At 38.4% G+C, this 12,580-nt stretch overlaps 1 protein-coding gene across 4 annotated transcripts in view; it reads right to left on the reverse strand.

The window, feature by feature from the left end:
- LOC104861804 (tyrosine-protein kinase BTK) overlaps positions 1-12,580 on the reverse strand; it is a 51,357-nt gene that overhangs the window by 11,125 nt on the left and 27,652 nt on the right. For 3 of the 4 annotated variants that reach the window (XM_010623412.2, XM_033760078.1, XM_033760079.1), the window contains 5 exons: positions 11,116-11,286; positions 10,505-10,603; positions 7,889-7,957; positions 5,233-5,314; positions 211-339 (listed from right to left, as the gene is read on the reverse strand). In XM_010623412.2, the coding sequence (XP_010621714.1) occupies positions 211-339; positions 5,233-5,314; positions 7,889-7,957; positions 10,505-10,603; positions 11,116-11,286 (550 nt within the window). The remainder of the gene's footprint in view (positions 1-210; positions 340-5,232; positions 5,315-7,888; positions 7,958-10,504; positions 10,604-11,115; positions 11,287-12,580) is intronic. The other variant, XM_033760080.1, reaches the window with a different exon arrangement.

Raw genomic sequence — 12,580 nt, forward strand, 5'->3', positions numbered from 1 at the left:
GTTGTGTCACTGGGTTTGACAGGCCGTTTGGAATGTGATGGAAATAGAGTCAAAGGAGGAAGAAATTGGGCAGGGGACATAGCTCAGCAACAGAGTGCATGCCTATCATATGCAGGAACCTAGGTTTAATCTTTAGAAACCCCCCACACACACCCCTCACACCCCCCACACCAAAACAGAGGAAGAAATTATATTGATTGGCTCTCTTACTTCCATTCCTGTTCTCCAAAATTTGGCAGCCCATAGCATTTTTGGCTGTCTGAGAGCAGCAGAGATATTGCCCATCAATCCAGAAGCAAGGGTGGTATTTCTGTACCAGGTCACTGTTGTACCGGATTACTGTTTAACAGGAGAGAAAAAAGAGAGACCACATCTGACATGCAGAAGGATCGACCATTTCCATGTTTTTCTCTTTGAGCTTACTGATAAGCTTCAAACAATAGCTCCCTCCTCAGCCATTCTAAAGAAAAGCAGATCATGAGTCAGTTGGTTCACATGACTGTTCTGCCTGCCCGTGTGCGCTGGCTCCAAACAGTTGTCTTCAGTATCTGTCACGATGAGTATCTCCAATCAACATGATAAAAGAGTATCTGATAGTTTCAGAGCCCAACAACAGAAATATTCGATATGTTTTCCCAGTAGCCATTATAAATCTTCTTATAAAGCAGGTATTGTTTATGCTATTTGTTTTTCACATTGGAAAATAATGTACTTAAACCAAACTCCCACTGTACCTTTCAGTGGTATTTGCCTTAGTGACAATTTACAGCATCACACTTTCTGTGTTCCTAGAATCATCAACAGAGCGGAGTTCAAGGACAAATGAAGGTGAGTTTGCCTCTAGTAAAAGCATGGTTCAAATTCTCTTAGGACCACTGAACTAGACTGAGTTCATTGCCAGATATAAACACAGCAGCTCCATTTCTTTCACAAGGATGTGAGGCTTGAAAGATCTCCAAGAAGCTAAAGTATGTTACAAAGAGTTATTCACAGATAGGAGGAATTAATATTACGGTTTTTAATACTGTGGCATCTCAAAACCTTAAATTAAAAAAAAAATCCAGGGATCATGATGTGAGGCAACTGAGAGAAGCACAGACAACTGAAACAACTAACAATAGCAAGCGCTACGGCAAAGACTCGGGCCTGTGTAAGAACATGCACATTTGAAGGCTTATGCCTTTCAACATTTCCTGCTAAGAAGCATCCCACATAACTTTTTAAAAAGACAACAGCAGAAACAAAACAAAATCTTCTGTTGTAGAAAACAACTCAAGTCCTTAAGGGCTTGCTAGTTGTACTCCACTCATTTAAGGCTTTGGGGGAAGTCTAGCAGTTCTGGGGGACTGCTGCATTTTTCTGACAAATGAACAAAAATAAAAAAATAAAATCTTTTTTTCCCCTTAAAGTCCCATCCTGATGCTTTTCTCGGCCTGGATTTGAAGACCTCTAACCACTCTCTCCTGCCAACCCCCAAGCCCCAATTTTTCAGCACTCCTCTTCACCATTAGCATGGGCAGGGTTAGGGGAGCTGTTCATATAGAGTGCGGACTATAAAGCGCTGCATTGCCTATAGAGAATTTTAAAACAATAACAAAACTGGCCAAAAGTCTGTCTGCCTCTAATTATTACTAAGCAGTGGTAATTCTGAAAAATAGCATTGATAGATCCTACCAGAACTGATTGCTCCCACCAGAGGCACTTTCTTGCCTCTACCCCCATGCCACACCCCTTTACCCAGTGGTTTGAAGACCCTTAGGTTCTCTGTGCCATCTACAGAGCAGGGCACTAGTAAATATGCTAAGAATTCTTAATTGACAACTAGTCACTCCGGTGAACTAAGCTAAGATAATATGCGATGAGGAGGAAAAAAGCTTCCTGCCTCCCCTCCCACCAGTACACTCATTAAGAGCTCCCCCTATATTCACAAATAGTGTCTGTCTCCTAAGAGGTCTTCTGAAGATGGCTCTTATTTTGTTGATTAACTTAGAGCTGGTATTTCCAGCTACTTAAAAGAGTCTTACTAAAGCAGGGTGTCCAAGTGGGAGAGCCGGACCCCTAAAGCCCTCCTTTTAAAATGATTTATATATGACAATTAAGTATATCTAAAATACACAATGAAGCCGGGTGTGGTGGCACACGCCTGTAATCTCAGCACTCGGGAGGCTGAGGCAGGAGGATCTCTGTGAGTCTGGACCAGCCTGGGCTACATAGTGAATTCCAGTTCAGTTTCAACTACATAGTGAGACCCTGTCTCAAAAAAACAAAGACAAAAACAAAAAAGAAAACAACAACAACAACAAATACACAGTGAATGCTGGGGATTTAGTTCAGTGGTTCCGCTGCCTGCTTTGCAGGCGCAAGATCCTGAGTTCGATCCCCAGTACCCCCACAAAATACACACATACACACACAGTGAGCCACATTTGTACACGGTTGTCCAACCGTCACTCAGATCTGACGCCCCTGACAGCTTCCTCATGCCACATCATGGTCATTATACCTGCAGATGTAATCAGTATTCTGATGAAGTCAGCTTTTTATATTAGTTATTTGCAGTAGTTGCATTTTACCCAAGAGAGAGATAAGAATCACTACAGAGGGATTTGATGGCTCTTAGGGTAGCTCACTTTTACCATTGCTAGCGCTGGGGCTATCCTGAGACTGTTAGGGCTTTCATCTAAGTCTCCTATGGTATTTGTTAGTAGATGCTTACTTTTTGCTTCCTGTGCTCAGTCCAGGCAGATTTGACAAGGAATACAACAAATGGAACTACTGGAAAAATGCTTTCCGTAAAAGAGAAAGGAAGGGAAGTCAAAACTGTACCTAGTTACACTATCTCCCTACGTAATGGCCCAGCTGAAGTGATAAGGTTTCTGTTTCAGATTTCTTTTTAGTCTATGGTAATTTTACTTAGCTAATGAACATTAATACCAGTGCATAATCAACATGGTAAGGTGAACAACTGAGTTAATAAACCAAGCTTACAAGCTGCATCTCTGTATCCTTAGTTATTACTCATACCTTCAATATAGTGGGCACTCAAAAAATATTTGTTGGGCTAAAGTACGACTGGTTTTGAAATTAATATTTGATGTGTAAAGGAGATACTAACTTTAACATGCCGCAGTCTTTTTCCTTTGCTTCTTTCTTAGCTTGTCTGCTTCACTTTCTCCTATTTCTAGACTCATTTGTATCCATCTATCAATGTGATACCCAAGTTGGTAGTGGTTGTTCACTCCCTCAGAAAAAAGTCGATTAACACAACTATTTATTGATGCCTTTCTGTGTGCAAGGTACTGTATAAAGTACTGTGAAGGGAACCAAAGAAATACAAATAAATATGCCCCCTGGAGCTCCTTTCTCAGTCTGGGAAAATTTCTCTGGCTTAGAAATAGCACACTGGTTCAGAGTACAAAGCCTGGAGCCTAAGTTCAAAGCTCAACCCAGTTATTTACTGAGTGTCTCTGGGCAAGTTACTTAACCTCTTTGTAACCCAGTTTTCTTATCTGTAAACTGAGGGTGATGAAAATAACTGCCTTGTGTGGTTAATATGAAGAATGAGTGAGTTAGTCTGTGTGAAGGACTTAGAGAAGATCCCAGATCATAATAAGCACTATTGAAGAATTTGCTCATTTTTTTACCTTCAGAGTTAAAGCAGGCCAATTAACTCAATGTATGCCAAGAACTGAATGAAATGTGCCATGCAGGACAATATCTATTTGTAATACTCAACCTAATTTTACTGTAGAATATTTTGCAGCCAACTACAGGTGAAATGTATGGGCAAGCAAGCAGAATAAAACTATGTAATGAGCTTAGGCTCATCACACCTAGGGATGTGGTAAGAATTCAGGCTCCACTACTCACTAGCAATGTGCCCAGGAGCAAGTCAGGTGACCTCTTTGAATCTCAATTCCTTCATCTGTAAATAAGGGGATGATACATCCTTCATAAAATTATTGTGATGATACATTTGAATCACTTGACACAGAATCTGGTACATAATAAATGCACACTAAATGTTAGTTATTATTTCTGTTTTAGCCCAAGTTGTAAAAGCTACATGAGTTAATAAAAATATAAGGTATTTAGGTCAGGGTCTGGCATACAGCAAGAATTCAATAAATGAGCCTTTTCTTCTTCCTTTCTCCTTTCCTCTTTCTGTTTGATAGCTTGTGTCTAGATGTCCTCCCAAAGCCTCATGTGATCATAGGTGGGGCTTTTTCAGAGGTGGCTGGATCTAGAGTGTGTGATGCTGGGACAGAATGTGGTGCAATGCTAAGATCAAGGGCACTAGGATTAAGGGTGTGAGTGCTGCTCGACTTAAAGGCAGGTAGCCTGGATAAGATATAAGGGGTAGAAAGAGCTATAGTCATCCCCTGCTTGTTCTGCTACCTTCTGCTCACCATGAACTGTTTTTCTCCTCTGCATTGCCTGCCTGCCACAACACCCTGCCTTGGAGCCATCTGATTATGGAATGAGACCTCTACAAACTATGAGCTAAATAAACCTTTTCCTCTTTAACTGTGGGTGTTGGGCATTTTGTCTCAGCAATGAAAAAAGTATGTGAGACAGATAGATTTAGTGATTTTAATTTCCACCAATAACACTTGCTTTCAAGGGAGTGAACAAGACTGGTGGCCAGCCAGCCACTGAGTATCAGAATCTAAATGTTTATTAAGACAAAAGGATATCATGCAATAGCTCAACCATGCTGTTATCAGGTTTCCCTCCTTCCTGTTTCTCTAGGCAGCCTTTCCTGATGTCAACTCAACTAGTTAATCCACTCTCCCCACCCACTGCTAGCATTTATAATCCATTTTATCTTAAAATACTGTGTGGTCCATGTGAAATGCTGAAACAATATTCAAGTCCTCACAAAGCAAGGAACATAAAATAGTTCCTTGGAAAATATTTATCCACAATGAAGAAATGTAAAATGTCTTCTTCTATGGGGTTTTATGGTTTTTATGTACTTTCACATACATTATTGATTCATTTGATCCTTTTTTTTTGATGCTAGGGACCTCATACATACTAGGCAAGTGTTCTCCCTCTGAGCTATACCCTTAGCTTTTCATTCGAATTTTAGGACAACTCTGGGGATATGTTCAGCAGGCATTATCATTACTTCCATTCAGAAATAGCTAACTTTAAATCTCTCTTCTCTCTCTCCCTTTCTCCCCTTTTTCTTTTTAAAAACTAGTTTACTTTCCAAATAATTCTCACCATTTTTGAGCTGGTGAATCCAACGCTTTCTCAGTTCTTCAGTTGGGGAGAAGACGTAGAGAGGCCCTTCATCATATACAACCTGGAACAATGGACACACAGACATCAGCAGTTAGGATTCAGGAAAAAAAAAAGGAAAGACTCTGAAGCAATGAATTTAAAGGTACAACTTTGTGTACTATTGTAGAAAACAAAGACAGGGTCTTCAGTCAGCATTTGTGCAGGGGTCGTGTGAACTACCTGAAATATTTCTGAACTATTTATATTCAGGGATGTAAGATTCGGAAGTGGTTCATTCTTTGAATACTCTTAAATCCTCTTAATTTGTGTTTCAGTTTCTGTGTACCCTAGCTTTAACTTTTGGTAGAGGTAGGGCTTTTATTTTTCCAACAAAGGCAGATCATATTTTATGATGTTATTATTCTATTGGGTTTAAATACTGGAGAAAATTGAATTTGAGTTTATCATATAGAAGATAATTGAAGTAGCGATCTATATAACTTAAGTCTTGATAAATACATATAAGTTGTTCACTTGGGTAATATGGAGCTAAATTTTAATTCATGGCTAACCCTGTTACCTAGTAGCCTCCTATCAGCAGCACAAACCGAAATAAACCAACTCTGGACCACAAACTTACTTTAGAAGGAGATGAGTATATATTAAGCATAAACATAAAAATCATTCATTTTTTTAACATTTACCATCTTAGAGACATCATGTAGGTGTTAAGGAGATGCATGACTCAGTCTTAACCTCTAGAGAGTTATTAGATATCACACAATGGATTCCAAAGTCAAATATAAGTCAAATTATGAATTATCTACTGTTTTGCATTATCCACTAGCACAGTTTAACACTATCATCTTGTTCAAAGAATGGTAGCAAAATCGACCCCAGAGACACCCTTTCTTCACAGGTTTTGTAATAGGAACATGAATAAGATCCTTTTACATTTTGCTTGTTGCTTGTTAGTCTTGCTGTGCTCATAAATCCATGACAGAAAGCCTCCTCCCCTGAGACTTTCCACTTCCTTTGCTGCCTTTTACTCTTGCAGAAGCTTCAATATTCACAGCATGTGGCCTACAGACTTCTCAGGACTTTAGCAAGCTGAAGAGCAAATCTTGCTGTCCTTTATGGCTTACACTCCATCTACTTAATAGATGCCTATGTAGCTGGGTCTTTAGCTATTTTAGACTAGAATAGAATTTACGTTTATGCATTAGTCTGAAAAAGCCTTCCCCATGTTGAAGTTCCTAATACTGCTTCTTCCCTCCCTTTTTCTATCTTTTCAACACACATAACCACCATTAGTCTGATAGGCAGAACGAAAAGGAAGTGAAATGCTCACTCAACAAGCAGAGCATCTTTCTCAATGCAGTTATCATAAACAGAAACACCATAATAAAATTGGTGCTACTATGTATTATTTTTGAGGTATTGAAAGGGAAAGAAACTACGTTATGTTGGAAAAATAGAAAAACAGGCTCAGCCCTGCCTGTCATATTTATTGGTTCAAATAAAATGGAACCCTTGCTAGGATAGGCCACAACCATTTGCTGGGTTGTTTACCAAAAGAAGCACTTATAATTATACATATGTATCTTTTGCACCTCAGAAAGGCAATTCTCAAGGACCTTCTGAGACATTATCAGGAATGTAGCCATCAGAAGAATAATCCAAGAGTCCATGGGAAGGCAGAATTCCAACTTTGATAATTACCAGTCAGTAAACACAGCTGACCTAGTCTGATTTACACAAACTAACACTTTGTACTTTCCACTTCTCTGGCTCTGAGCCTCCATGCTCCCTCTTAATTACTTGCTTTTAGTTGACTTTAAAAATTGCTAGTTCTGGGGAGAGAGAGGATGAGGTATAAAAATAATCAAAATGCAATATATATACCTATTTCCCTAAACAAATATAATTATGATCACAAACATATACCAATTTAATTAAAAAGTGAAAATTAAAAAGTAAATAGTTGACTTAAAAATTTAGCTTTATAACAGACAAACAAACAAACAAACAAAATCACTAATTCTGGAGGTCCCGAAGCTGACTATTAGTCTCACTAGCTTTGCTATAGATAGCACCTTTATCTGTGGGTCATGATAATAATGGTTGCCTAGGTTAGTTTGTAGAGAATTGAGAACCATTTTCTTTCACTTAGGCCTATTCTTCACTTGGTCCTGTGCAGGTGTCCAGTGAATGACCTTTTAACATCAGGAGACTGAAAATTCTACTCTTAGATTATGCTAATGCCACCATTTTCTAAACACATGTCCCGTGAAGACCCATGAAGATGGATTATGACTACAGATACACAGACCACCGATTGCTTCACCTCTAATCATCTGTCTGCATTCCTTAACAGGGTGAACCCAATTTCTTTACCCAGAAATATACCCATTTTCCCCCTCCATGGTTGGCCACCATGCTTGGGAATAAAGTTTTTCTCTTTTACAAAACCCGTTGTTTTGGGGCTTGGCACACTATTCAGCAGGCAAAATAGACCTGGTTCAGAAACACAGCTTCCTTTTCCACTTCAGCTTCTGCTCACTAGGACCTAGTATCTTTGCTTCTGCCATGTACTCCATCCCTAATGACTACATTTTGGGGTTCTTTGCAGAGTTGGTGAGGAAAAATGACCTACCTGGAAGGGGTAAGGGAATCTCTCAATGATTGAAATCTGCTCCATTTCACTGGACTCTTCACCTCTTCTCTGCAATGAAAAAAGTGTAGTTACTGGTTGGTTCATTGCTCTTTCTTGGATTTCTTTAGGTACCTTCAGAAGTCTCTCCTAGAGAACGTTAATTCTTACTGATTACTTCCTAGTAGTGGGGACACATATCCATAGGATCCTGCATGGATGCACTCACGAAAGCCTCAGAGATTTCAAATCATTTTCAAAAGGGATGTTTCTCAGTAATGGGTGCTAGGACAAACATTTAACCACTAATACTGGGAGGAGGAGGGGAATTGGTTATCTCACATCATATACCGAAGTGAATTCCAGATGGATCGAAGAGCTTAATATAAAAAACTGAATTATGGCCGGGTGTGGAGGCACATTTCTGTAATCCCAATACTCAGGAGGCAGAAGTATCAGGAGTTCAAGGCCAGCCTGGGCTACATAATGAACCCCAGTCTCCAAAAAAAAAAAAAAATGAAACAAAAACAAAAACAAAAATGCAATGAATTGCCAAGAGCAAATATAAGAGATTATTTTAACAGAAAACAGGGAAAGGAAAAGAGGAAGAGGTCTGAGAGGTGGAGGGAGGTGAAGGAAAGGAAAGGGAGGGGAGGGGAAGAGGATGAAAAACTAAGATGTGTTATGTACATGTATCAATGCCACACAAGGAATGTAATCATTATGTGCTACAAACATGTACTAATAAAATTTAAAATAAATGTTTATATAATCTTGTGGCAAGATCTATGTGATATAAAGCTGAAGGTCAGAACTAATAAGAAAAATACGAACTAATTTGATGGCACACGATTTATAAGTTCATGTGACAAAAACACTATAAACAAAATTCAAAGATAAATGATAAACTGCAAAACTGTCTTCAATATACATTATTATTAAAGGATTAATATCCTTATATCAAGAACTCTTTGAAAAATACTAAGGATACAGTAAATATATTTTTTAAATGGGCCAAAAAGATTAATGGGCAATTCACAGATGAAACAATATAAATGAGCTATAGACATATAATCATCTAACCTCATTAGTAAAAAGAAATTGCAAAATAAATTCAGCAATGTAATACTACTTTTCTTGGTTGTTAGCTAATATTTTAAAAATTCAGTATTGGCTGGGCATGGTAGTGCACACCTGTAATCCCAGCACTTGGGAGGCTGAGGTAGGAGAATTGCTGTGAGTTCAAGACCAGCCTGGGCTACATAGTGAGTTCCAGGTCTGTCTCAACTACATAGTGAGACCCTGTCTCAAAAAACCAAAACAAACAAAGAAACAAACAAAAATATTCAGTATTGTAAAGAATGTAGAGAAATTGATATTCTCATAAATAGTTTGTGGGAATATATGAAATTTCAATCCCACTTCTAGAAAATGCAGTAGAATAAATGATAAAAATAACTAAAGTGCACAGATTTCATAAACAGAAGAACAAAATTTTACTTCTAGAAAGTATAAGGAAAAGAAGAAAAGTACACAAAGATGTATGTGTGGATATTCCTCTCAACATGTTTTATACTGTCAAATAATTGTAAATAAACGATATATAATAATAGATTAGTTGAGCAAATTGTAATGCATCAGTGATGTGGAATATTATGCAGTCCTTAAAATGTTATTAAAGAATTTTATCATGAGTAAATTTTTCTTATATTTTGTTAAATTGAAAGGGTATGTTACAAAGCAAGATGTATAGTATGAGACTATATTCTAAATATATAATCTATGTATTAATACATGTGTATGCATTGCTAGTGAGGAAAATATCTGCAAGCCTGTACACACTAACATATTAATCTTTCTTTGGCTGGATAATAGGACTGTACATCCTTTTATCTTACTTTTGAGCTTTTTCATGTTTTTCCGAGATTCTATAATAAATGTGTATTACTCTTGTAATCTTGCAGAAACCAAAAATGATATTTTAAAAAAATTAACTGGAAAGTTTGTATGTGTTATGCCCGGGGGAAGTTCCAGGAAGTAAGAGGAGACTAAACAGTGAGATATTAAAGAATCTCATGGGGCATAGCCTGGAACCATTCAGCGCTGGCCCCCCACCCCAGCTGCTCTCTTCACTGTCTCTGATCCCTGAATACCATGTAAACAGCCCTCTGTCATACTCCCATGCCATGCTATACTGCCTTGGAGCCAGCTGACTGAAATGTCAAAATAAAACTCTGCTCCTTTAAACATATAATAAAACTATCTCATGCGAATCAGAGCCCTAGAATTCTGACATTCAGACATACTTCAGTCTCAAAACTGGATCTTGATAACTGAGGGAGTTAAACCAATCATCTCTGCCCAGTTTGAAAACTTGCTTTGGCATTATTTTAAAACCCGTGTTTTTAAGTTTTCCAGGTTAAATGAGATGTTCTACCTGTGGAAGGAAGATGCCAGAGTCTCAGTATAAACAATCCACGGCAAAAAAAAAAAAAAAAACTTTAAGGAAATGTGACTCTGTCCCACAATGCACAGAATCACCGGTCTATTTACAAATTTCAAAAGTCCAAGTTTCTTAATGTCCATGGCTCCCCCTCTTTGACACTAGTTTCTTCTTACCGGAATCTGTCTTTCAGGAGGAGGATTTTTTTCAGGAACTACTGTTTCGACACAGGTAATCTTCTCAACATCAATTGAACCCTTCTTACTGCCTCTTCTCTGAATGAGTAAGAAAATGAAGACCGATTAAGAGTGATTAAGCAGATGATTAGATTTTGTTATCTTATCCTTCAACATGATAAAGTGGCACCAACGTGCTATATTAGGAGTTGTCATTTTGAAAACAGAAAAACACTTCCAGATCTACTCATCTGACCTCTGACTACCAAATGGAAGACAAATACTATGGAAAAGTAAATGACTGTGTGCATCTTAGTCATAAGAAGCAACTTCTAACTCTTGGATTATATTCTCCAACAATCCCTGGAATATTGACCACTTGCAAGATACCATGGTAAGACTTCCCCCATGACTTCTTAGTACCTTTAAATTTTTGCTCCAGCCTGGTTATAGGTAGTTATAGGCTAGGAAATATGTTGCCGAGTTCAATCATATTTAGGTTTATTCTATCTCCCTCCTCCTATCTAGAAAGATGTACCTCTACCCCAAAGAAGATCTAAGGCCAACTCCTTCAAATCTTGAAACTCCGGCTTCACAGCTGGGAAACTTACCCCACGTTCAAAGTCATACTCATAGTAGGAAAGTTTTTGCATGGTCAAAAGAAAGAGGCGCTTCTTAAAGTTTAAAGGTGACGTTTTCTTTTTTTGCTGAGAGCGTTTCAGAAAGATGCTTTCCAGTATCACTGCAGCCATTGCTTCTTCTTTCTGGAGCTCCCTTGTCTGCTGTTGATAATGAAAGCGCTTGAAGTTCCAGCAAATTAATTTTTATACCTTTTGGTTCCCCCCTCAGCCTAGCTACCTATTTAAGATGGAACAATAATGTGCAATGTTACTTTAAAAAGCTTTGTTCCTACCTTGACATTTTCCTTCAGGTCTTGTCAGTTTTCAGCCATAATGAATGCACATTGTATTGGGGAAATTGATTGTACATTGTGAGTTGAGAAAACTAGGCTCTTGTAGAAGGCAACCACGTGTATGTTTCTGTGTGCTTAGTAACATCAAGAGGCAGCTTTACACTATTCACCCTTTACAATACGTGTGCACAATCTGTGAACAGCATAAGTCTCTGTGCAGCTGTTGACCCTGATATTCCCAGAAGGGATAATGCAGGTGCCAAAACTCCACTGAGGCAGATATTGGACTTTCAGTTCCCAGTTTCCTAGACAGTGAATGTAATTTCTCATACATTGTCCCACTGGGGTCTGTAACCAAGAGGTCGAGTAAGGACATGGAGGCTGCACCTGCAGTTATGGATACGCAGTAACGGCCACTCAACTGATTTTTCTCCGTCACCCACTGACTGAGCTACAAAGGATAGATTTCTTTTCAAGTTGAAAGCACAAATTGTGGGGGGGAGCTAGTGTTTATTTTTGGCCTTTTCCTCCATTTTTCTTAGATTATTTCTTTTAGACAGCATCATGCAAAAGGGAAACAACTATCTTACCAGTACAGATGCCCGGTGTGCTCACTTATAAGGAGTAACATGTTTAGCCTTGACAAATTTACAATACTCCAGGAGTCAGTTAAGGTAAACTAAGTACAGAAAAGCAAAGAAAGTCCCCCAAATCTACCAATGGCTTTTTATCTACAGACAACATTTCACATCAGTTATTCACTTACAGTTTGTGCACAATTTTATTACTAACTCCAAACTTTCATTAAAGTGAAAATAGATACTGTCATAAAAATGGAGCACTGAGTAAGTAATGAAAAAATCACCAGCCTTTCCTCAGTGTTGTCCTATAAGGAAGGTGGGATTAATTTTTAAAAATTAAACTCCTTAAACTATAGGTGGTACTATGGAAGCAGAATAAAGTCAGCAGTTTTTTCTACTTGTGAAGTACAGATTATTGCTCACATTAAGAGAGTAAGGGAGCCGAGTGTGGTGGTGCATGCCTGTAATCCCAGCACTCTGGAGGCTGAGGCAGGAGGATCGCTGTGAGTTCGAGACCAACCTGGGCTACAAAGTGAGTTCCAGGTCAGTCTCAACTACATAGTGAGACCCTGTCTCAAAAAA

The sequence above is a fragment of the Fukomys damarensis genome, unplaced genomic scaffold (genome assembly GCF_012274545.1).
Source record: "Fukomys damarensis isolate Sample0158 unplaced genomic scaffold, DMR_v1.0_HiC HiC_scaffold_39, whole genome shotgun sequence".
In the NCBI taxonomy this organism is placed as follows: Eukaryota; Metazoa; Chordata; class Mammalia; order Rodentia; family Bathyergidae; genus Fukomys; species Fukomys damarensis.